The 26852-nt window shown below is 38.8% G+C and overlaps 3 protein-coding genes across 6 annotated transcripts in view; 1 reads left to right on the top strand and 2 right to left on the bottom strand.

Annotated features, from left to right (window-relative positions):
• LOC127623152 (granule associated Rac and RHOG effector protein 1-like) overlaps nt 1–7178 on the top strand; it is a 53713-nt gene extending 46535 nt beyond the window's left edge. Inside the window, exons 11-14 of the mRNA XM_052097426.1 lie at nt 1100–1265; nt 1590–1727; nt 1921–1999; nt 4724–7178. Of these exons, the coding sequence (XP_051953386.1) occupies nt 1100–1265; nt 1590–1727; nt 1921–1999; nt 4724–5044 (704 nt within the window). The 3' untranslated portion in view covers nt 5045–7178. The remainder of the gene's footprint in view (nt 1–1099; nt 1266–1589; nt 1728–1920; nt 2000–4723) is intronic.
• Nucleotides 7179–7466: 288 nt separating this feature from the next.
• Nucleotides 7467–12749, bottom strand: LOC127623256 (SS18-like protein 2). Of its 4 annotated transcripts, XM_052097624.1 has the most exons (4): nt 11712–12749; nt 7984–8060; nt 7804–7911; nt 7467–7706 (listed from the first exon to the last, which is right to left on the bottom strand). In XM_052097624.1, the coding sequence occupies exons 1-4, from the start codon at nt 11778–11780 to the stop codon at nt 7682–7684; spliced, it is 279 nt and encodes a 92-aa protein (XP_051953584.1). In that variant the 5' UTR covers nt 11781–12749; the 3' UTR covers nt 7467–7681. The 4 variants fall into 4 exon arrangements, 2 of the variants coding, with proteins under 2 accessions (XP_051953584.1, XP_051953583.1); XM_052097623.1 differs by having other exon boundaries at nt 7467–7911; XR_007968043.1 differs by lacking the exon at nt 7984–8060 and having other exon boundaries at nt 7679–7706.
• A 2256-nt stretch (nt 12750–15005) lies between these two features.
• Nucleotides 15006–26384, bottom strand: LOC127622801 (protein LSM14 homolog A-like). Its single transcript, XM_052096889.1, has 11 exons — nt 26114–26384; nt 25328–25491; nt 25082–25223; nt 22996–23094; nt 22302–22481; nt 22002–22097; nt 21707–21898; nt 19196–19367; nt 18316–18345; nt 17915–18152; nt 15006–17370 (listed from the first exon to the last, which is right to left on the bottom strand). The coding sequence occupies exons 1-11, from the start codon at nt 26232–26234 to the stop codon at nt 17347–17349; spliced, it is 1458 nt and encodes a 485-aa protein (XP_051952849.1). The 5' UTR covers nt 26235–26384; the 3' UTR covers nt 15006–17346.
• Nucleotides 26385–26852: the final 468 nt, after the last annotated feature.

The following is a 26852-nucleotide window of genomic DNA, read 5'->3' as shown; positions in this document are numbered from 1 at the left end:
TCACAGGTTTTTGTGATTAATCGCAATTAAACGATGGTGCATGATGCATTACAACAAACATTATAAAACAATCATAAATATATTCACTTTATACTTTGTCTCAAAGAACTTGCAAGAAATTGTTTAGTCATTTATTTTTAAATAAATACATGTTAAAATGCTCAGTTTTTTTTTTTTAATGGGTAGAGTTAATTAGACAATTAGGGTGCACTAACCAGGAGGCTTAAGGCTGCAGCCTCTAGCGTAGTTGCTAGTGCACCTCTTGAGGCCAGGGGAGTGAGGTTTACACATACCGCAAAGCTATCACGCTCCAGTTACATATACATGCCATAAAATCATTGAGCATACTGTAATTGCAATTTGGGCAAAATCTTCTGCCATTTTCCAGTGGATAAAAAAAAAAGGACCAAATGGGAAGATGTTGCAGAAGTAAACTACCCAACACTGATCGTTACTGACCATACATTTACATTTATTTAAAATTTTGCTTTACACACCTCTTGTTTTTATAATGTGCATGTTTTGGTCACAACCCTTATGCTACAGAAGAGCCACAGCAACAACAGGAATTTGATGTATAAACCTAAAATTTTAGCATTACTGAATTTCAAATGAGCTTTATTGGCATGACTGCATAGAAGCAGTGTTGCCATAGCATTAGGTAGAAGAAAAAAATGCTATTTCTCACACACACACACACACACATAAATAATAAAAGCATACAGGTAATGGCACTACAGAGAACAATAACTACAGAGAACAATATGTAAAATACTGTAGTACATAAAAGCAACACTTTCAATAGTGCCGTTTGTTAATAAAAGCTCACTCGCTTTGTAAATTGTATGTTTTTTTTATTATAATGAATTTAGTTAGATGTTAATGCTGACATAGAAGCAGAATGTGACAACGTTGGCAAAGTAGGCTTACAGAGTTTTAGTGTGTAATAGAAGTATGCCTGTTGGGATGTGTATTTTGGTTTGTGTGGTCCAGTAGCTCTCTTTGTGTGTGTGACTGAACCCTATTATGTGTTTCTGCTGTGCTGGACAGTTTAAACAAAGAACTGGACTAAACCAATATAAAACTCTCTCTCTGTCAGTTGGCTCTGATCCAGAGTTTGCGCGTTATGTCGCCGGGGTCAATCAGGCCATGCAGCAGAAAAGGCAGGCGCAGCATGTTCGTCATCCCAGCAACGCCCGCAGCAACTGGCCCCACCCTGACGACCAGCACATGGGCTGGACACACCCAGAATACTACAGTGAAGGGTGTGTGACACTCTGACCAATCACACCATGAGGATGCTTTGCCTGCATTGTCAAATCAAAGATTTTTTTAAAGCCATACTCCATTTGTTACCCAAGTTTCTCGTTATAACACCAAAGCTTTATTTATAATTTCATAATCATAACCATAATGTCATAATTTAGTCCACATGACAATTTTATAAAGGCTTCTGTATCTTCAAGACTGCTATATTTCACAATGTCAGTCATTTTTCATCAGTTTATGTATAAACGAGAACATTTATGACATCATATTCTAATGTGCTGTGTGTGTGTGTTTGTGTGTGTGTTTTGTTTTTTCCACAGGGAGGCGGTCAACAGTGGCTGGTCAACCAATCAGGGTGACTCAGCCAGTTCGAGTGATGAGGCTTCCTCAGCCAATGGGGACAGCTTGTTCTCTATGTTCTCTGGGCCTGACCTGGTGGCGGCTGTTAAGCAGAGACGGTAACAAATATTGACATTTATGTATTTAGGAAGCATTTCTGTCCAAAGCTGCTTTTCTGTTTCAATCTAAAGAGACCGTAATATTAGAAGTGCTTCAGTACAAAGTTCAAAAGTTAGCCTCAAAAGAAATGAGTTTGTGTGTTTGTTAAATCTCCCTGTACTCTGTGGATTCATATGTTGTGTGTGTTTTTAGGAAACACAGCTGTGGTGAACAGGAAGTGTGCACTCTGCCCTCTCCTCCCCTCCACCACACCAGTGACGACAATAACCAGGTAAAAATGAGACTTGTGACACTTCAAATTTTTATAATCACCTAAAGATCCCATGATACAAGAGATGGAATTTAACAGTAAGCGCTTTCACACATACAACATACATATTTGTTGCCATGATGGGCTGTCACTTTCACAAACCATTGTGTGTTACCTTAGCGTCCATGTGATGCACCATCTCTAGTATTTTCTGGTGCACCATAAATTCTAGGGTGCAAGCAGCTGTGTGTGCATTGTTTAAGCTGGGGATGAGTCCTGATGGTTAACTAAAGGAATGTTCTGGGTTCAATACAAGTTAAGCTCAATCGACAGCATTTGTGGCATAATGTTGATTACCACAACAATTAATTTCAACTTGTTCCTCCTTTTCTTTAAAAAAAATTACAAATGTTGAAGTTGCAGTGAAGCACTTATAATGAAGTGAATGATGTCCAATTTTTTAACGTGAAAAAAATCAGTTTCAAAAGTACAGCCACAAGGCATAAAGGATTTGCGTGTAAACATGATAGTTTAATGTGATAAAATCCCTTACAAAACCTTTCTGTGTAAAGTTATAACCAATTTTACAACTTCATTACTTTAATGATGTAATGTCAACAAACCCTATAACAACTGTAAAAATTACTATTTAAACAACATTATAGCTCAAATAATACACAAGTTTTAACAGAAGAATTAATGCAAGACATTTTATAAAATGTGAAGCTTATTATAAAATAAGCTTCACATTTCCGTTAAACCCTCAAATAATTGGCCGCATTCACTTCCATTTTAATGGTGCGTTCACATACAATGCGAAGCGAGTGTTTCGCACGTTGCGTTTACATACAAAGATGCGAATAGATGTGAATTTGTGCCGGGCGGCGTGAATGAAGCTACTCCAACTCACGAAATCACTTCATTTGCGTATTCTGCAAAATTCGCAGATGCATTTTTACGAAAGCCTATCAGCATTGAGATTGTCTGGATGTCAACATACCTGTCAACACTCCTGTTTTTCCCGGGAGTCTCCGGTATTTCACACCCATCTCCCACCCCCCTCCCGTTTTGTCATTTCTTCTGGGAAACTCCCGTAATTTGCATGGCCCAAACCTCATTATATGAATAATCGCATCAAAATATGATTCCAAGGTTGTCCAGTTGCCAGATCTTGTATGAAACGCATCCTACTCGCACAATCGACACATCATACAAATTTCAACCCATTTGTGACCACAACCTGGTAACCTACAACCCATTTGCACTGTTGATATTTGCGCAGGTAGTAGACGCGTGAAATTTAATGAAGCATCACTGGTAGATGGGAGGAGTCTAGGGTGGTGCTCTGGCGATGGAAAAAAAAATATACTTGTAAATTTAACAACAGCTGGTCATAGATGTACAGAGCGAGGATGTTGGACTACCCCTGATAAGTTCTGAAAATATGTGTGTCTACTTGATTCCAGCTATTGGTTGTACTTTACTATGAATGAACATGGAGTCGTAGAAGCCCCTCCACCTGTCCTTTTCCGGAAGCGAAGGGGAAATCTTGCGGCTTTGCGTTACTCACGTGAACATGAGTTTAAACACACGTTTATAATCGAGTGGTCAAACTTGCGCGAGCAATGCGAGGCGAAAATTTTCTTCGCTTTTTATGTGAATGCACTATTAGTGCCTCACTGTAACCTTGATTTTTGCTTTTTTTAAAGAAAAGGAGGAACGAGTTGAAATACATTTTTGTGGTAATCAACATTATGCCACAAATGCTGTCGATTGAGCTTAACTTGTATTGAACGTGGAACATTCCTTTAATGAGGTCAACTAGTTTATCTAGACTTCCTTTGTTTTGATATTTTAGCAGCGAACTCTAAAAGATGCGTCATTAAAATAATCAAACGATTTTAAAACATTCTGTTGGCATATGAACAATGCACTTACAAATGTTTTTGTTTTTTTTTTATAAGAAAAAATGTATTCAAATTTAGTCATAATGCATTGGGGATTTTCCCTCTTGAGCTTTGTGAGTCAAAAGCTGAACACCACTAAACTAAAGTGTTTTACAAACGAATTAATTAGCTCATTCAAACTCGTATTATATATGAGTTCATGATGTTGTTTAATACTATTTCATGTTTTAATAATTAAATGTTAAACCAAATACTCAAATGTTTTACAAAATGTATAAAGTTTGGTCTAACATTGATTCGTTTGGCACATCGTTGTTTACTAAAACGTTATTTTCTTTGGCCGAAATGACATGCCAATTGACTAAAATGAAAAGTTAGGACATGATGAAATAATGACAAAATTTTAAGCATTTTTTCAAACAAAAATTTCACAAATAACAAAAGGTTTAAAAATGAACACTGCTGACGTCTTTGGCTGTTACATCCCCTTTTGCACTTTTTTTTTTTTTAGCGTCCCACCATTTTAAAATGGTACATCAAGTTTAAGTACTCCCAACTTTTAAAAAATGCATCTCAAGTTGACAGCATTCTGTTCCATTCCGTTAAACAGAAATATGTAAATGCCACTTAAGAAATGTGTCCAATCGGAGTCAAGTGGACCTAAAACCAGCCTAATTATACAGGGCTTCCATAAGACTTATTTCTGAAAATATGTAGTTTTGCACAGCTGTGAATGACACCTTAAACCTTCTTCGCATTTGACTCAACTTATGTTGGGGAGGTTACCTCCACGTTGACATTGGTTAGCTTCATATATGTCGCATGCTTTGTTGTACAGGACAGCAAAACTAAAACGTGGCCTCCTAAGGCCCCCTGGCAACACTCCTCCCACTCCAACACGATGCACAATCCCAGCTCTTCCCTCTATCAGATGACCATCCCCTCCAGCCAATGGGGCGACTCCATGCAAATGTTGCAGTCTCCAGTGTGGTCGACAGCTAATGACTGCCCTCCATCCTCTGTGATCTCCTCCGGCTTCCCGTTCACACAACAGCAGCAGCAGCAGCAGCAGGTCTCCCAGCACAAGATCCTGAGCAAAGGCTTTAAAACCTTCCCACTAAAACCTGAGCATCGACCCTCATACCTGCATCAGTACTGAGCTGGACCCATGCTGGGAGAGGTCACCCTATTTGTAATCTAAGGGCAGTTTTTACATTCACATGCTCATGATGTGGTTGAAACCAGATAAACCATCTAAAAGGCAACTTCTACTTTGAGTTCTGATCCCAAATGAGACGGTGTTGTGAGAAAATGTACTGGTGTTTCTGTCATGATGTGGCACTGGGTTCAGTGGTTTAGTGTTTGGGGGAAGTTTCAGAGATCTAAGGCAGGGGAATGATATTTTATTACTTTTGTAAGGCTCTTACGCTGGAGCACAGCCCTCATCCGGGGCTTCGTAGAAACCTAGCTGAGATTTTCACTTTGTGGTATCAAGTTTTGCACAAAACTACACGACTCTGGTCAAGACTCCAACCTTGTAAATTAGATTTCTAGTGTTTTTATAGGGAAATTTGCATTTAAGGTTAGTGGTTAATGCCATTTTTGTACACATGTGTGTCAAAATCCCCCAAACAAACGTAACTGCCTTTCACGCTGTCCAAAAAAATACATGATTCATGTTTAAAGCAGCTAGTAAGACCATTACACTGGCAGCCGGTTCAGCCCGATTTCCATAGCACCACTGAAACGCATTCTAGAACTTTGAACCAACAGCGCAATGCGACTTGTACAAAATCCTTGTTCTTTCTAGAAGTCTTGCTGGGTGTTGCAGGTTTGCATTTACACGCTGTGTTTCCCGAGACAAGTTTTTGATTTGCATGGCCATCGTGCTCACTCATAGCGCTACTGCAGCCGCATTACGAAGATTTGGGATGTCCTGGTTTGATAACCGGACATGCCCCCATAACGATACTGTGTTTAAATAGCTGTAACTGCCAAATCTCATGTCTGATGAGCCAGAATGCAGCTCGCAGCTAACTGTTCCATAGCTTGTAAATGACTCAAAATAGAAAAGAAGAAAAAAAAACTATAAATATTTACTTTTTATGAAGAGGCTTTGAGCAGGCTCAGCAGAAATATAATAATCATAGCAGAGGTGTCATTTGAAAGAAATACACTACTTTTTTCCCAACATCTTACAGATTCAAAATAATAATAAAAAAAAATGTTAAAAAAGGATGTTAGTAAGTAAACTTTGTGCCATGTTGTTTTGAATAGCACTTGCAGGTATTTTCTCTAACCAAAGTATTGTTTAGAAGGGGGAAATGAAATATTAAGTGCTTGAAATATAAAGAAATGCCATTTGGGAGATGTAGTAGTAGTTACATATAGAAAAAAAACTCTTGGGGAAAATTTGTATGGCCAAAATCCTCCATGTTCTTTTGTTTTTCTGTTTGGCTTCCTTCCGAAAGACACTAACACATCCAATAAAAATGCTATTCCTTTCAAATACAATATATTTCTTGTACAAATATTGACAGTATTAATCTTATTTTTGTATTTTCTTACACATTATACCATTAATGTATACGTTAGCGAAATATAGGCCTATTATTAAAACATTTCATTAAAACTAAATTTTCCCAAGATGTGAAGCACATGTTTTCTTTCCTATAGAGTTTAACTATCTTTCTGCAGAGGTTACCAAATACGCCATTATAAACACTAATAAATGGTTCTGGTAGGATTGGGGTGTTTTTTTAAATTTTTTTTTAACCCAGATTCCTTTTGGTTTCTGTGGTATCTGGCTGGATCTTAAAAGCCCAGAATGTTTTTTTTGTGACGTTTGCCGAAGCCAATGTTGCCTGTATTTATGATATGACCATGTTTTCTGAAAAACTAACATACTTAACATGTTTACAGAGAATCGTTTGCTGTATATAAATATATCTTTTTATAGTTCTGTGCTTTGCACAATCAAGATATAGGTTTGTTGCTTTGTCAATGTTTGTTCTCCCAAACTGTTGCAGCATTTTTGTTTGTTTGTTTGTTTGTTTGTTTGTTTGTTTAAGAAAAAACATCTACAATGACCTTGGACTGTAACGCTTAACCTTTCTCAGCTGTGTCAAAATGGTTTACTAGTGGCTTCAACAAAATTAAAGGAGTTAAAAAAAAAATGTGATGTTGCCCTAACCGAAGACATAAGGGGCGGCTGCTTGGCGTTTGTTGCTTATTGTTCACTAGAGCTGGCAACTGACCATTTCCAAGTGTACCAGCAATGCAAAAAATTAATAAATAACATTACAAAAGTCTGCTTTCATTTCATAGTCTCACACACACGCCATTTTGAATGTTCTATGTAAGCCCAGACCAGGGGCAGGAAGTATATTCTATGTCTAATGGACAGCTTGCTTTGTTTAAAATATGGTTTGGGTGAAAAATGCTCCTGAAAGTAGCATTTCCTGAGCTGATATTGAGTCTGCAAAAATGGTCAAATGATTTAAAGCTGCGAGTACTACACTCTTAATATTTGAAAGTATTCTCAAATTTTATGAACAAACATGCTAATGGAAGGGGGAAGGTTAAGTACATTGTGACTGATGGATGTTTTTGAGGGCCTGGTTATATACATACAGTTTCTAAAGAGTTTCTCTTTATACATTTATTATACACAGCATTTAAATACAAATTTAATTATGTATATTATAATACACAAAGTTGGGACAGAAGTGAACATTAATTGCTGCGATCCGTAACATCTGAAGTGTCTTTGGTTGCAGCCAATGTGATTTTATTTTCACAAGGAGAAATTATGTAAGGACCTGCAACATGCAGAAATGAAAGGAACAATTATTTTGTATTGGCCCATAATTACTGTTTTACCAATATTCTTCTGAACAGAAAAACAAATCAATGGACCTGTATTCTCTACAGCAGCAGAACTCAGTCTTATCAGGCAGGTTTTCTGTGCTGGCATCAGCTATCGTTCCCAAGTACACAATGTTCCGCTGGCGAATCTGTTGGTATCTGAAAAAGACAATGCATGTACTTAAAACACTAAAGCAACTGATGAGAACAGAAACATAAAACGGCACCTACTGCACACATTCTGTGGCTCGACCCTTCTGTAGATATTCTGTGATGCATCGCACCAGTTGATCATTTTCATCAAGAAGCTGGGAAATAATAATAATAAAAAAAAGAATACGAATGAGTTATAAAGGCCTACATTTAGTAAACACTGAGTATGTTATTAGGAAGACTACACTTATACTGAGTAGGGCCTCCCTTTGCTCTCCAAACAGCCTCAATTCTTCATGGCATGGATTATCTGCAACTCTCCCATTCTACCACATCCCAAAAATGTTCTTCTGGATTCAGATCTGTTGACTGGGGAAGGCCACTGAAGAACAGCTAACTCATTGTCATGTTCATGAAACCAGTTTGAGATTACTTTTGCTTTGTGACATGGTGCATTATCATGCTGGAAGTAGCCATTAGAAGATAGGTCAATTGTGGCCATGAAGGGATGCACATGGTCAGCAACAATACTCAAATAGGCTGTGGCATTCAAGCGATGATTGATTGGTAATAACAGCCCAAAGTGTTCCAAGAAAATAGTCCCAACACCATTACACCACCAGCACCAGCCTGGACTGTTGACACAAGGCAGGTTGGGTCCAAGGGACTCCTGCTGTTGGATCCAAATTTTGACCCTACCATCTGAGTATCTCAGCAGAAATCGAGATTCATTAGACTAGATTGCATTTTCAGTTTTGTTGAGCCTGTGCTCACTGCAGCCTCAGCTTTCTGCTCCTGGCTGACAAAAGTGGAACCCGACGTGGTCATGTGTTGTTGTAACCCATCCGCATCAAGGTTCGACAGGTTGTGCATTCTGAGATGCTATTCTGCTCACTACAATTGTACAGAGCGGTTATCTGAGTTACCGTAGACTTTGTCCATTTGAAACCATCTGGCCATTCTCTGTTGACCTTTCTCAACAAGAAGTTTCCATCTGCATAACTGCCGCTCGCTGGATGTTTTTTGTTTTTGGCACCATTCAGAGTAAGACTGTTGTGCATATAAATCCCAGGAGATCAGCAGTTACAGAAATACTCAAACCAGCCCGTCGTGCACCAAAAATCAAGCCACGCTCAATCACTGAGATCACATTTTTCCCCATTCTGATGGTTTATGCGAACATCAACTGAAGCTACTGACCTGTATCTGCATGATTTTATGCACTGCTGCCACACGATTGGTTGATTAGATAATCACATGAATAAGTAGGTGTACGGGTGTTCTTAATAAAGTGCTCAGTGTGTATATGTACAGTTGAAGTCAGAAGTTTACACCTTAACCAAATAAATTTAAACTCTGTTTTTCACAATTAATGACATTTAATCATATAAAACATTCCCTGTCTTGGGTCAGAATAACAGTAGAGAGAACTAGATGGGGACATTTCCTGAAGAAAATGTGAGTGGTGCTTGCCGTGGCGAAACTCGTCAAACAGCATTTTGTAACTTGAAAAGAACAAAAATTACGGTCATAAATAAATCAACCCAGAAGTCTGTACGATTTTCTGCTGCAGAAATATGTGATTTGTTACTCGGTTGCTAGGGTAAGCCCGTGTGGTTGCTATGCAGTTACCAAGGTAATACAATACATGGCTCCTTTCCATCCTGAGTGAAATAAGTCAACCCGGAAGTCTGTAGTGTTTTGTGGTGCAGAGATATGTGATTTGTTACTCGGTTGCTAGGGTAACCCCATGTGGTTGCTAGGAAGTTTCCATAGTGATACTAATGAAGTCTCCTTGTCATCCTGGTTGAAATAAATAAACCCAGAAGTCTGTACGATTTTGTGGTGCAGAAATATGTGATTTGTTACTCGGTTGCTAGGGTACTATGTGTAGTTGCTAGGGAGTGGCTTGGCAGCTGCCAATCATGAAATTCCAAAGGCTGCTTGTCAGTATGAATGATATAAAGCAACTCCCATGCCTCTGTGACATTCAGAATGGAAGATATCCCTCTATGGATTTTGGTTGCTAAGGTGCTCGACAATGGTTGCTAGGGAGGGGCTAGGAAGTGTTGAGGTGATTCATGTTTGGCTGTTTGCTGCCCCAAGTCAAACGAGACCACCCTTGTGTTTCTATGACACTACTATCCGGAGATATCCATGTGATCTCTTTCATTAGAAGTCTATGGGACTTGTTGCTAAGGTGCTGTAAATGGTTGCCAAGGCGTGTCTTGATAGCTTTGCAATGATCCTGAGAGACTGATTGGTCATCTGAGTAAAATGAGGCAGGCCCCTTGTCTCTATGACACTGTGATCCAGAGCTATGTTTAATGAAATATCCGTATTTCATGGGCTGTCCTACACCATTATAAGTCAATTGGGGCATTTTTGGGCAGCTCCTGCCCCCCAGGGGTGCAACTTTTACCCCATATTGAGGTATGCTCTTACAGAGCCTGCCAGCCTCTTCAAATGTGGCAAATCACACGTTTCTACGAAATCCTCGCTTGGAGCTGTGACGTGTCAAAGTTTGTCTCAATGTTAAGTCTATGGGATTTTTCGGCTGCTTTTTTGCCCCTGGGGCAAATACCGTACCCCCGATCGCTTATAAAAGTCATAGCACACGTGTCCTCAATAGGCCGTTCGATTTGATACCTCATTCGTGGGTCTACGCCAAACGGTGCGGGACGAGTTAGGTGCCGAAGTTTTGTACGGAGATAGAATAATAATAAAAAGAAGAAAAATAAAAATAAAAATAAGTATGTGAGATTACAATAGTGATGCTTTGCAAGCACCACTAATTATATACTTCAGCTTTTATTTATTTTATCACATTCCAAGTGGGTCAGAGGTTTACATAGACTTTGTTAGAATTTCATAGCATTGCCTTTTAATTGTTTAACTTGGGTCAAATGTTTTGGGTAGCCCTCAAGCTTCTCACAAAAAGTTGCTGGAATTTTGACCCATTCCTCCTGACAGAACTGGTCTGATTTTGGTCAGGTTTGTAGGCTTCCTTGCTTGCACACACTTTTTCAGTTCTGCCCACAAATCTTCTATCAGATTGAGGTCAGGGCTTTGTGATGGCCACTCAAATACCTTGACTTTGTTGTCCTTAAGCCATTGTGCCACAACTTTGGAGGTATTCTTGCGGTCATTGTCCATTTGGAAGACACATTTGAGACCGAGCTTTAACATCCTGGCTGATGTCTTGAGATGTTGTTTCAATATATCCACATAATTTTCCTTCCTCATGATGCCATCTATTTTGTGAAGTGCACCAGTCCCTCCTGCAGCAAAGCACCCACACAACATGATGCTGCCACCCCTATGGTTCACGGTAGGGATGGTGTTCTTTGGCTTGCAAGTCTCACAATTTTTCCTCCAAACATATCAATGGTCATTATGGCCAAACAGTTAAATTTGTGTTTCATTAGACCAAAGGACATTTCTCCAAATATAATATCTCAAAGTAAGACTAGGACTACACAGTTAGGAGTAAATTCTCCCGTGTTATCTACAGAAAATTATTATTTTTTCAAACATACAAACGACTGTGATTGGTGCATCCTGAACAGCGCTGAGAAAAGTAACAGGTGCCACGTGACGACACTGTTTACACAATCATTATACTAGGACATTTAATAGTTATTAAAATGAAAATATAAAGCATAATATAAAATGGAAATATATTTATGTGGTAAAATTGCCCAAATATTTATCGGGGCATTTCAGATTTTCTTTAAGTTGATATGGACATGTCCCTATCGTCCCTACATGACTCTACACCCAAGTTTGTATATATTGATACTCACTCTCTGAATTGTCACTTGGTTGATTTGCGCTTTTCCGCGCTGTCGCTTGGGAACAAAAACAACAGCCATTTTACAGGCTATAAAATCACACAATTGTCCAATGCGGCTCCACAGACGGACTCGTTCAGATGAGAAATCGGCTCAGAAATCCCGATTAAATGAAGAATTCAACATTTGTTATTGTTTTTCGTGTCTTTCGTCTCCGGCTTATGAACTCAATTCCTGTGCCGTTCGGATCTTAAAGCGACGCGCCTCTTACTGTCACGTGCTGGATAACTGTTGTATTACAGCACGGCTGCCTTACCCTTCATATTATCAGCCGAGACATTCAATCAGCTCTTAAGGTACGTACACACTGCCAGCGACATCGCGCGCGACAGCGACTCAATACCATTCATTTTCAATGCGAGCACAGCGACTTCCGGCGATACGAGCTGTCGCGACCGTTGGCGCTAGATGTGGGCGTGTCCAGCGACGCGACAAAGTTGAGAAAAGTTCAACTTTGGAGCGACTAACGGAAGCGACAGCCAATAGGAGAGACGACGGGAGAGCTCACGTGATCCTTCTCTCCTTCTCTCAGCTCCTGCAGTAACGGAAAGATGGATGAAAGGCTAATTCTTGCTGTTAGAAATGTTCCAGTGCTCTATGATATGTCTCTTCCCACGTACAAGGACATTTTAAAGAAAAATACTGCGTGGAAAGGTGTATCTGAGATCGCGGGGATTTTATGGACCCATACAGACCGACATTTGCATTTTCGCCGCAGATAAACAGCCGCTCTGGCAAACAGCACGCCTTGTTTCTCATTCATCTTTGATATAAAGCATTTTATGTACTGATTCCATTTATATTTAGTCTTTTCCCTACAAAATGTTTGTTTTTAGTGGCAAGAAAAGAGATTCGCTGTCAACAGCAATGGAATGACATCCGTGAATGTCATTTATAAACGTTACTAGGCAACCAGTAGTGGGAACACCCACTAGCGACTTCACCGCCAGCCACTGGCGACCTGCAGCGATAAAGTCGCTGGCAGTGTGTACGTAGATACAGACGTCGCCTGTCAATCAACTAGAAAACGCGCATGCGCATTAGCTATACAAACCGGGATAATTGCGTTTTTATTTAGCGTAATCTGAAGTAAAGAAGCACAATTTATGATTGTGTTGTAAGACTTTACTGTTGATTTGAAATATGCTCTTTGATCGTAATCTTGACCAACCGTTTTGGAAATGTCCTTCTTTCCCCATTAAAGTAGATTGGAGCTGCACTCGCTTGTTTACACGGTGAAATGCCCGGAAGCGTTCTAAAGATGGCCACCGAGTGACCTGACTTGCTAAAATGACATATAATTAGATCAATCTATTCTAATGTAACGTTTCTTTGTAAACTATTATACAGTGACGTAAAGCTGACCTACGAGCTTACCAATTTTAAGTCAAGATACCATGTAAAAGATTTTGAAAAAGAAAGAGCGTAGAGAGAGAGAGAGAAAAAAGAAAAATACATTTGAATACATTGACAATAATTTTTTCATAAATATTTTAACTTAATGGTGAAAAAAATACTGAGTGCACCTTTAAAACATTTTTACTCTGAAAGAAATTGTAATTTTGAAACGTATATATAAAATCATGACCACTTAAATGAGGACTCTAGTAATTTCATTAACCATATAAAATATGTCTTATTCTGCGGCAGGGGCACCCTCATGGGGGCTGCCATTTTAGAATCACATGACCATATGAATCCTTCTCCCTAGCGTTTTTCCCATGCAGGTGAAGGGTCCGCTTTCCGGCAAGCCGTTCTACACTTTCTCCGATCCAGGTCATCCCTGGGGGCGACATTGACCTGCTTCATATCTACCTTGATTCGATCCATCCACCTCTTCTTTGGTAGTATGCGCGGCCGTTTTCCATCGGGGCTGAGCTGCAGTGCTCTCCTCGCTTCGGGTCACATGGCCATACCATCAGAGGTGAGCTTCTCTCATCTTCTCTGTGATCGGTGCCACTCCCATGATCTTCCTGACGTCCTCGTTCATAACATGGTCTGTTATCGACTGGTCGGGTCAGTCTCAGTGTCCACCTAAGCATGTGCATTTCCATCGTGTGCAGGGCTTGTTCATGCTTGGAGGTTGCAGGTCAGCATTCTGCTCCATAGAGGGCGACTGGGTGGATGACCGTCTTGTAGACCTTTGCCTTGAGGTGCGTGGGTATGTGTCGGTCGCATAGGACATAGCGACCTGGCGCCACTTCATCCAGGTGCCGTTAACTCTTGCATCCAGGAGGCTGTCGCTATCGGCTGAAAGGGTGAAGCCAAGGTACTTGAACTGATACACTTTCGTCAGGTCTTTCCGGTTGATGGTGACTGTGCCAGCGGCTTCCATGTACTCCCGTCTTTTCGAGGTTGAGTTTCAGCCCAATTTCGCCGAGATGGTCATTCCTCTGTTGCACTTGGGCTTTGTGTTCCTGGCGGGTCTCTTTGGCAAGGAAGACATCGTCGGCATACAGCATCGTCCATGGGTGGTTCGTTTGGATGTTGGCTGTGTCCATGCAGAGGATGAAGAGCAGGGGTGATAGGGCTGACCCCTGGTGTACGCCAACCCGGATATCAAAAGGCGGCGAGGTTTCCACAGGGCACCGGACGCTGCTTGTGGTGTCTTGGTAAATAAGTTGGGTCCAGTGCATTTATTCATCTGGGACTTGGTGCGATCGAAGCACTCGCCATATGATGCCGTGAGGGGCACTGTCAAAGGCATTCTCCAGATCGAGGAAGGCCATTCGGACCGGTTTGTTGTTCTCCCTGTGCCTCTCCATGAGCAGGCGGGCAGCATGGATGGCATCTACATGACCAGCTGAATACTACTCGCTTAATCTGTAACTGAAAACTATTGATTTTGAATGATTCTTCATCCACACCACTAGGTGTCACTATAAGTCCAAGATGACACAAAAAAGTTACAGAGTGTTCCTTTTAACTCCAATTTCTTCTCCCAAAAAACAAGCCCCAAAAGATTGTATTTAATTGTATCCTTCGTTTTAAACTAATTTAGGTGTCTGCCAAATGAAAATGCAATTAACACAAAGCTACTTGCAATGCATTCAATGTCAAGCACGTTATGTTTGTGTACACTAGGAATCAAATGCATGTTCTTTGCAAGATGATACAGGAAATCTAGTTTGAGTCAAGTTTTCCCAAATCTTTTAATTTTATATTTAAAATAAATGGAAAGAACAAAGTAAAAAACAAAACATGCAACTAATTACACATTCTTGCTCGCATATACTGTATGTTCATATATAAAAAACAAGGACACAAACAAGATACTGAACAACTATTTATTTCTCTTGTTTGAATAAAAACCTCTGTCTGCCCCTGTTTGAATCCCTCTAAGTGCACATCATTTACAATTGCTTGAATTCAGAAAAAAAAAAAAAAAAAACTTTGCCTGTCAATTTCATCCAGAGGTCTTAGCACAAAATCATTTGTCAACCCTGTATTACATGAAACATTCTGCACGTGTGTCATTTCAAATCTTATACAAGGTTAGGCATAAACTTTATTACTGTATCGGGCCTGAGGTTTAATTCGACATCTCAGTCCAGTCCAATTTCAGCCACACCGCACCAATACCTGTGACTCAATAGATTTCCCAGCATGCCCTCACTGAAGTGATCAGCACGTAATCACTGCATTTACCCAGCTGCCTATGTGTCTGAGAGATTTCTCAGCAAACCTGTAGTGCTTTTAAAAGGGAGCAGTTTAGCTAATACAAGCAGAGCTTCAAATGTGAAACAAAAAAGAAGAAAAATAAATGCAGAACAAGCTGAAAGAGCATTTCCCCTCCAATATTTTAGTCATAATTCAGTCTTTGGATCCCTTAAATAAAAAATATGAAGCACACCACATGACTCATAACTCAAAATAACTAAATGAACCCATTAGTACAGGAACAAGTGCTTCAGCGACATTAATCAAAAGGGATGGATAAGTATGGTAAACAAACTTCTCCACAATTAAAAGAGCATTAGACGGCTGGTATCTGAAATAATGCACGAACATACAAGAGATTCAAACATGAACTGGAACTACTCACAAAGGGCTTTATGGACACTAATTTCAAGTGAAACTAGTCTTGTATTCAGACTGGGCATCATACAATTTTAATTCAAGGCCAGAGCTATGCAATGAATTGATCTTTTTATCCAGTTAATAAGTCAATGAATTTATGCATTCAAGTGAAATACTGCAATTCTGTCCCAATTAAAGAGATAGTTTGGTGAATTATCCCTTTAAGACAAATCTATTCACCTAAAATATCCTTCTATAATTCATCCAAGTCACCAGACAATTACTTTTCTCTTCCTTGCTTTGGGTTCTGTGACAATATTCATCTGCTGAATGAGGATAATGAAATGACATCATCGAATTTTCATCTATGACACAGTTGTGACAGTATGGAGGCGTTTTGGTTCTATAAAGTGCAAATTAATAAAATTCTTGAGAAATCTAATCTTGTTCTTAAAGGGTTCGGTAGATCTTGCCGGTAAACAGTGATGAGGCTCATAATTGGCCATTAATATGGGTTTGATGAGTTTTTATCAAAAAGCCCTCTTAGAAATCTAGAATTGACATCAAAAAGGCAAGAATAACTGGCACTCAATTCTCAAAATACATTTTCAAGACAAGACAGAAGTCTAATCCAGCAGGGACAAACTAACATCCTGCATACAGTGGCAGAGAGGACTTCAGGACAAAACGGTTTAAAAGAGAGAGAGAAAAAAAATACCCTTCAACAAGAGTTCATCCAGACATCGTTGAATTGATAAATACATTCAATCATAAATTGGGATGTTTTTGAGTGAAACACTGGAGGGTGGTCTGACCTATTGTTTGATATTGATGTTGTCTGATATGTGTACACAGTACAGAACTAAAAAGAGGCTTGTCCAGATTATATGCTTTTTTTTTTTTTTAAACGTAACTAAAGACTTAAACCATGTTAACCTACCAAATGAATAAGTAAATATCATCTATACAGATGGACAACCATCAAGCGCATGTTCCACATGAGCGAATCTAGTAGGCTCTTGGGAAATTAAATATTTATTTTGATTAGGTGGTTTCAGTTTCACTTTGGTCTGACACACACCTTACAGCCTCTAGACCAGTTTTTTTGGCTTCTAAAGACACCGGAGACTAGATCCAACAAAATAAACATAATAAAGCTATTTGACTGAGGAGCGCTCACAGTATCAGCGGGGTTCTGTTCACCAAAAGAAGTACTGTCAAATACCATTCCTGTGTTTGTTACGAAAGGAACTAAAAGGTTTGATGCAAAAATAGCAGATAATAATTCGATGGCATTTTATACACAAATTCTTTCCCCTCAAACGAAGATCAAAAGTTTCCAAAAGACATCAAGTCGTTTTTTTTTTCTTAAAAAGGAATAAGGATAAAAAAACCTCAAAGCTGCGTGTCCAGCAGAAGGCAGGCCGCACCTACGCTGGTGTTAAACGGAGAGAGGGAGAGAGAGAGAGAGTGTTCCTGTTGGTCAGGTGTCAAAACCAAAGCGTTAATCTATATGGTGATGAGTGTAGATTCTTGGCTGTTAGGATGATCTGATCTTCAGGTTTCACTATGCTGCCACTTTGTTCTCTTTCTGAAAAGAACATAAAATAAAGAAATGCATTACAACATCACCACAGTGAATACGTTTATATATATATATATATATAAAAACAGTTTGAAATAGAAAAGATTTTGCCTTATTTTATCAAGCCGACTTTCAAATGATGGCGAAAACAATTTAAAAATGAAGCTACAACAGGTTTTTGCAGAGTCAAGCGACAGTAAGACGTGTATACGTGTGCAGGTATACATGATACAATGCACAATCAACAATTTTAAAGGAAGCATGACAAAAATGCTGGGTTAAATACACGTTGCTCGCTACAATCGCATTTTCAAATCTGTTAAGGAGTCTTTACACAGCAGATTTGAGGCTGCTGTGCGTCTACTCAAAATTCTGTTTAAAGACACAAAAGCCAGACTAAATCAAGCCTGCTCTGACCCCCCTCAGCTCCTAGTATCAAAGGCAGTTCTGATGCTGCTTAGGTTCAATGTACATGAAATGCAGCATCAGAGGAGCCTTAAACTTATATTTACGATTGGTCAATAACAGGGGTAAGAGAGGAAGTACTAACCCTGTATTCAAAATCAGAAAACTCTCGCCCTCCTCTGCCACCTCTGAAACCACCCCTGAATCCGGCTCCGCCCCCACGGGAGGGCATGAACGAGCCCCTGCTGGCAGAACGCCCGCGACCACCACGGAAGCCCATGCCACCACCTCTGCCCCGGAAACCTCCACGATTATGACGCACTGGAATACCGAAAGTCTCTGCATTCATTCTCCTCTCCTCTGCCCAGGTGTGCCTTCGCTCTCTAAACCAGAGGAAAAAGATACATGTGTGCAATTCTTCAAATTGCCGTTTTTTTAAGTGGAAGACATTCTAGAATAATACTAATAATAAGGCAATTTGAACCATGAACATAATCATCAAGTTAATACTGAACATTAAATAAAATCAATTAAAAGAGACTGTACCTCCCAGGAGCACCTCCAGGTTTCTCCTTTCTAGAAGGAAGAGAAGAGTGCTTTTATTTTCCGATTTCATAGTTACATTTCAACATTACAAATACAAATTCTACTGATGGAGTTTTTACTTGGTTTGTGGAACAAAATTAGTTGTGAGTAGAGGTTTACCAATAGTGGATTTTGCCAAAGGTGGTGGAAATGATGGTAACTAATGAATTGCCGGATAGCTTTTCATACTATGAAGGGCAAAGACATAAGATGCTACAAGAGTCAAATTTATGAATTCCTAGGTGCAGTTTATTGTTCAACCAAAATTCCAATAAGAAAAAAAAGATTTGGTGCATAACATGGGACTTAAAAAATACAAGCCCAGAACACACGAGGGACTCTTAGTTTGAAATGGGTACTTGGCTTCGTTACACTGCTCTATTTTTATGTGTTAAGCTGTTTATATCCTATATATTTCACCAGAAGAGGTTTAATGAGAAATATGTAAGGGATAATGTACAGTCAGCCGGTTGTTATCGTGAAATAAACCTTGACGCAAAGCGGTTTTACTGTACATAATCCCACTTATTACACAGCTAATAACCAAATACATGAACATAAAAAATGTATTTACGTTGAAATTATGTAATTACGTGACAAGGAAAAAAACCCACTAAACAGCTGAAATCAACTTCTGGATAGGGTCGGAGTTCTGTTGGTGTTTATTTTTATAATTAATTAACTTTTGACAGCTCATTGTGTATCTTACTACAAAACTACTTGCCAAATAAATAAATAAATAAATGCACATGAAACATTGATTTGAGATGAAAAATAAATAAATTAAAAAATACTTGTGTCGCACAAGTAAAAACCATTAGTGGAGGAGCTCAGATTTCACCTCGATCCATCACAAGAGATGTTGTCGAAGAAGGACTTGGTTTTGTCATAGTAACAGTTGGGTCCCAGCGGATCTTCCTCATCAGCGTTGCCTCCACTGTTTTGAGTTTCCACACCTGAATCTGTCTTCTCCTCTCCATTCAGGGTCTTCTCCAATTTCTCCCCCTTCTCATCTGTAGCACACAGTAACATAATAACACTCCCTGCTGATATTAAACATATCTCTGTCAGTACAGGGCAACATAATTGTAAATGAGTGGATTATTTACAGGTGAATTCAATTAAAGACAACGTGAAATCAAGGTGGACCGCATTACCTTCATATGTTATTAGACATGTACGGTTATATTTCATAAACAAATCAAAAAAATAAATCATACATTATTTTGCTCACATAAAATTAAGATTATTTTTTGTACCAATCGGATTTTAGGCACTGAGAATATATTCCAGAAAATGAAGCACAATTTCCCAATAAATTTGAATGACTGTAATGGACTACATCATGGTAGTATTTGCTGTACTGCAAAAAAAAAAAAAAAAGACTGTACTACAGTGATGACAATCTACTGAATATCAGAGAGTAATGAGAAAAAAAAAAATCCATCAAAACATCTGCATTGTAGTATTAAGAATTTCAGTGGGACAATGTGCCTAAATGTAATGAATATAATATAATAATAATAAAAAAAAAGATTAAATGTTCCCAGAAATCATCTAAATTTCCTTTATGCAAATTACAATGTACACAATTAATCAGAACACGTTATTCAAACGAAAAAAACATTTTGCTTTCATAATCTCTAAAAATATTAATAAGCAACAACTTCAAACACAATTATGATTTTTTTTCCCCCGACTGATGTAACCCATATTTTGCATACATAACAATAATATCCCACTACACATTTTGTAATACTCTGATTCACATTTTAAATTCAATATTGTGGCATAGCCAATATGGTAAAATCATTCCCCCTTTAGAGTGGAAAATTAACTTGGGTTGCTGATGTAATAAAAATCGACATGAGCTTTTGTGAGTCCACTCTCTGTTCATTTAAATGCACAATCCAGAAATAATACTAGCCACACGATGAAGAGGGGTCTGCACTCCTAAAAACATGTAATATTACATGCTTATTCATTGTTGGTGCCAGATGGGCTGGTTTGAGTATTTCTGTAACTGCTGATCTCATGAGATTTTCACACACAACCGTCTCTAGAGTTTACTCAGAGAGAGGTCAACAGAGAATGGCCAGACTGGTTCAAACTGACAAAGTCTACAGTAACTCAGATAACCGCTCTGTACAATTGTGGTTAAAAGAATAGTATCTCATAATGCTATTCTGAGATGCGGGTTGGCAGTGTTTTGGCAACACGAGGGGGACCTACACAATATTAGTCAGGTGGTTTTAATGTTGTGGCTGATCGGTGTACAAGCGGTTCGATGTACAGGCAATGAGTACTTAAGATAATTGTCACGATTTCACAGCAAATTCAGTAACGTGGCTTAACAATCGCGATTGTTAGCAACAGTGGTAACGGTTCAAAGCCGTTTTATATCCAACCATTTAATTTGTCTTGATGAATGAAAATATACCTGTCCTACTTTGAAGTCCTAACGGTGAAAATCAGGACGTCTCACGCGTTCTCAGTGTGTTCGTGACGCAGCAGCGAAGTTTGTGAGTGAAGTACCGAGGGAAGTTTGAATGGCACTTGTTTATGGTTAGATGAAAAATGCTTATTGAGAATGCACCGGACAGGACGCTGTCGATAACATATTAAGATTCAACTTTATTGTCATTGTGCAGAGTACAGGTACAGAGCCAATGAAATGCAGTTGTTTTTGCATATTCCAACTAAACTGGGGTCAGAGTGCAGGGTCAGCCATGAAAGAGCACCCCTGGAGCAGATAGGGTCAAGGGCCTTGCTCAAGGGCCCAACAGTGGTATCTTGGCGGTGCTGGGGCTTGAACCTTTCGGTCAGTAACCCAGAGCCTTAACCGCTGAGCCACCACCGGCCCTCGATAAATATTAACAACCCTCCCCCTCTTACGGATTTACATAATTCACACGGGTCACATTTAATCCGGAAGAATCATATCCCTGACTACCAAACATGATCAGGTATTTATTTGAGAAGTTTTGGTCACGACCTTCATCAGGCATACATAAAACACCAAATATAATGCCAACATGTTTAAAATACACGATTAACAATCAACATTTGCATCATGTAATTGTTATAAACATCACAAATAAATTCCTGATTGTGTTTTTCATGCTATGGTAGTGTGGGATTTTTTCTTTTTGTCTTACGGCTTCTGTATTATAAATTGGTTGTATTTTTTCTCATTTGTTAAGCTGCTAAATATATAAAAGAATCTGATGAATTAATAAATGTCCATTTTTAAATGCATTGCGCATGCGGTTTCTTGTTGTCTTTTAACCCCTAAAAAGCATAACAGAAGTATTCACTCTTTGGTTTGATAAAAAAAAGCTGTGAATGGCACCTTTAATCTTGAGTTTGTTCTGGAACTCGCGATCAATCTCCTCCTTATTGAACTGGGCGTTAGCGCTCTCGAAATCAAAGTCCTTCTCAAATTTCATTGGTCCATCTCTGCGCCCATTAAACCTGCCCCTTCCACGCTGACCACCACTTCCGCCCCCACTGCCCCGCCCCTTCCTCATCGAAGGAGTGCCACCTGGACAGAGAAACAACAGTTTTCATACATCAACTTCATAGATTATTTAACCAAAGACCAACAAGCAGAAGATATACCAGGCAAGCATTTTAAAGTGGCTCACCTCCAGACTGGCGTTTGTTTGAGTCTTTGTTATCAGGTCTGTTTGTGTCCGATTCTGGGCAAAGTAATTCCCGGGTGATCTTCTGAACATCAGATGCTGAAGATGAAAAAATGATTTTACAATTAATGTCTGCAGTATACAGAGAAACCGATCACTTGACCTTATCTGTGTATTAAACTTTTAAGGTAATTTTATTAATTTGATAGTTCAGACTAAAATATTATTAGATGAGCCACGGTAGAAGCCACTGTTTGTTTTTTAATGCCAGCTGAAAAACTGCCCATCAGCTCTGGTTCTCACCTTTGTTTAGTTCCAGGTTTTCAGCAGGTTTCGGAGCACTGAGGTTGGTTCGAGGTGCTCCAGGACACCTCTGACTCACTGAACCCACTGCAGTTGCAGGGGGAGCGACACTGGCTGTCTGAACCGCATGCTCCAGGATCGGGTTCTTCTTTAGGGGCTCCAGAGATGGGCTCGATTGAACTGCAGCAGAGGGCACAATCTGGTTTAAAGACTCACAAATCAACAAAAAAAGCCACTGCAATGTGGAGCTAAATGAGAGAAAACAATGTAGCTTATTATCATTTAATGCTGTAAAAATCAACTGAAGACAAAATAAAACATAATTTGCAAGACATATAAGTCCTGTAATGTCACACATTTCCCCCACACACTCAGTCATTGCAAAAATTAAGGTTGTTTAAAAGAGAGAGAAAAATCACTAGATATAATGAAAGATTATGAAACAATTGTGTTGCACAAAGAGTTATGCACAATAAGACCATGGATATGTATTAAGAAAGGGGTCAATTTACATTTCATGTTGTCTTTAAAAAAATGTACATAATCAGTGAAGCTATACTGCAAATTGACACACCAGAGAAGAATGACTGTTACAAAACTGTGCTTCACCAAGTCAAATTCACTGCATAGCAATGACATCTGCTGTAACCTGTTTAACACACTAAAGCCACACGTTAGAGCCGGTTCTCATTACCTTCGACTTTGTGACTCAGCGAGTGAGGTAAAGCAGTGCTCTGGGACAGAGGGGCAGTACTGCTTCTCTCGCTACTGAACGCAGGTCCTGAGCTGCTTCCTGTTAGGGGAGGAAAAGCACAACCTTAAGTGTGGGCTTTAACATGACACTGGGAGAAAAACCCATCCAGACCGACACTAATTGTAGCATTATATACAGCAGTTTTATTATAACCAGAAAAAAAACATTCAAATATCCATAAATTTTTCTGGTTTACAGTTGTTCCTGTTACATACTGTGTGCAATTTAAAATACAGTTGTGCAATTCAATGTAACTACTTAAGTGCACTTTTAAATGCAACAAAATGCTCAAATCATTGAAGCACAAATGCACAATTGATAATTGTGTATATTATAAACAATATTTACACAATTTATTAAGATTTGTTTTTATCATTATAAATGTTTTGTTATGCAGCCAGTGTTGTATCCCAGTTTCCAACCAGGGATATACTGAATGTTCCAGGTTCAATACAAGTTAAGATCAATGGACAGCATTTGACTCTTGTTTATATATATATATATATATATATATATATATATATATATATATATATATATATATATATATATTTTATTTTTTAATAATGTACAGATTTTGCGGTTTCAGAAGGAAATTGGTCCTTTTATTTACCAAAGTGGCATTGAACTGATCACAAATTATAGTCAGGACACACTGATGTGAAAAACAGCACCATTACTATTTGAAAAATTTAATATTTGATCAAATTTAGACAGGCCCCATTTCCAGCAGCCATCACTCAAACACCTTCTCCTTGAGTAATCATGCTAAATTGCTCATTTGGTACTACAAAATCACTTGCCATTACATCAAACACAGCTTAAAGCTATTTGGTTTGTTAAATGAAGCTTAACATTGTCTTTGTTTTTTGAGTTGCCACAGATAACTGGAAAAGAGTGTTATGGATCTTAACCCCATTGAGCTTTTGTGGGATCAGCTAGACTGTAAGGTGCACGAGAAGTGCCCGACAAGACAGCCACATCTACGGCAAGTGCTACAGGAAGTGTGGGGTGAAATGTCAGCTTGAAAGCTAGAATACCAAGGATCTGCAAAGCTGTCATTGTTGAACGTGGAGGATTTTTTGATGAGAACTCTTTGAAGTAGTTTAACCAGTTTTGAACATTTCTTTCAAATAGTAATTTTTCACATTATTAATGTCCTGACTATACATTGTGAATGCCACTTTGGTGAATAAAAATACCAATTTCTTTCCCTAAGAGCAAAATATGTACATTATTACAAACTTTTGGCCGCCAGTGTGTGTATGTATATATATATACACACACACATACATATACACACACACACATCTATATTATTATTTTTTTTTTAAAAAGAAGAAAAATCAGGGTTACAGTGAGTCACTTTTAATGGAAGTGAATGGGACCAGTCCATAAACATTAAAATACACATCATAAGGTGTAAAAATAATACTTGTTAACATGATTTTAGTGAGATAAAATCACTTACAACTTTATCGGTGTACAGTTATATCTAATTTTACAACTTTGCAGCCATGATGACGCTATGGCAGTAAACCCTGCAAACGATTTTAATCACGCTAAAATCATTAGAACAGAGATTTTATCACAAAAATGTTATCGGATTACGTATAATGATTACATCTTGTGGCTATACTAACGATGTTTGATTAAATGTTTATGGACTGGCCTCATTCACTTCTGTTGTAAATGCTTTGCTGTAACTGTGATTTAATTTTTTATAAACAAGGGTTGAGTTAAAATACTTTTTTGTGGTAAACATTTTTGCTACAAATGATGTCGGATCGAGCTTTACTTGTATTGAACCTTTAACTTTCCTATGAAAAGTAGCTATTTATTTTTTTAAAAAGTAAAAAAAAAAAGTGGTAAATGTGGCTTGCCATCTTCTCAGCTTGCACTGAAGTACAACTTGTGAGTATGTCAAATAATTTATCTTCTCCTTGATGCACATGGTTATTCTGGCCCTACAGTTCATCATGATTGCTTTCAATCTTCTAGACTACAATAGTGAGTAAAAACATACCACCAGCAACTGCTGCTCCGAACACCTGGGGTACCAGTGGACTGGAGCTGAACTGGCTGTAAGGGGCCACAGGGGCCCGACTGAAGGGGGTATACGACTGAAAGGTAGGAGCCGCAGGGCCAGTGGTGGATGCGAGAGAGGACTATACATAAACACATGAACAGTTACCAGTCAACATATACTTTGCTTTATGATTGTTGGTTTCATAGTAAAAACTGAATGTTTAATACAATGTGCATGGCTCACCTGCACGATGGCCGGGTCCTGAGGAAGATTACAGGTGGGTTTGGGTGGCTCACACACAGTCAGATCTTTGATGTCGCTTCCTCGAAATATGATGTACTCAAAGATGTCATCACGAGGGGGGATGGGTCTGTCCGTGGGGCGATCCTCAGTGCCAAAGGACTTGACTAAAAAGATTTAGGGAAAGAGAGATAATATTACAGGAGAACAAAACATGCAATGTTGTCAAATACATAAATTACTCGAAAGTAAAACTTAAAAGCAAACATACATAAGAGGATAGCATTGGGCTGACCGACTGCAATGCATACAGCAGAGAAGTCTGCACAAGTTCAATGTTGAACTAGGCATCAGTAACTCAGGATATTTTGCAGAGAGCGGCCTGCATTTATGGTAACTGCAATTTAATGTGTATATATAGTGGGGGTATATGTGTGAGTATATATTTTATTATGCAGCAGAGCTACAAAGTTGTTTAGTGTGGATGTTATATAAATTACCTCATATATGATCTGTGTATATGTGCATTGGGTGTATAAGTATGAGTGTGTATATATATATAGTGATTGTACGCATTTTGATTTGCCTTTCACCAGAGCTACAGTGCTGTTCTCAATGTTTACAGTATATCAAGTATATATAATGTGTGTATATATAATGTGTGTATATATATATATATATATATATTTTGATGTACCTTTGCCAGGCTACATCTCAGTTATCAGTGTTGTTTATACTGAAAGTATATATGCGAGCAAGTTTAGTGCGTATACATATATTTATATTTACCTTTCGCCAGAGCTACAGTGCTGTTCTCAGTGTCGATTGTGTATAAAACTCCCTCATATCGAATCTCGGCCTTTGAGATCAGGCTGATCTTGCTACCGATATAAGGCGTCCCTCCGCTCATCTTTGCACGTTAAATTACTCCCTCGGGGTTGCTCGACCGCTCTTCTCACGCTCTCTTTAGATTCACTCGGTCTGACGGCTGTTTTTGGGTTCTTTTGTGTGCTTTGTTTCCTCAGTGTGCGTTTAACTCGACATGGCCGTGCTCGTTCTCCTTCGCACTGAACAGATGCATGCTGGGACACGCGACCCCCCATCTCGCCTCAAGTATCGCGAGAACTCGCGGGGTTTGAGCGTGACTCCCGTTACGTAAGAGGTTATATGTCTTTCAGTTTATTAGGAATTTTGAAAATAAATAAAAAGGAGGTTTTTATTTTATTTTAAGAAGCACAAAATGTATTTACTTCAACGCTAGAAGATAATAAAATCTTCCAAATCGCACACGCCGCCGCTATGCATGTGTAATGAAGCAATTCATGTGTAATAACGCAAATATGATAGGCCTATTTCAAACTCAGCACACTGCACGTGAGTGACAAAGAGTTTTTACTGTTAAATAGATTCAAATATTTCACATCACATCCATAGATGCCATGCACAACTGTCATAAATGCTTCAGCATTCCCCCAACCCCGAAACTTAAATTATTATGTGAACGGGCTTTTTCTCTTTTTCAGCCTCT

This window comes from Xyrauchen texanus, chromosome 29 (genome assembly GCF_025860055.1).
Source record: "Xyrauchen texanus isolate HMW12.3.18 chromosome 29, RBS_HiC_50CHRs, whole genome shotgun sequence".
NCBI lineage: Eukaryota > Metazoa > Chordata > Actinopteri > Cypriniformes > Catostomidae > Xyrauchen > Xyrauchen texanus.
Note: the sequence above shows the minus strand (reverse complement) of the source record. Positions and strands in the feature narration are given on the sequence as shown.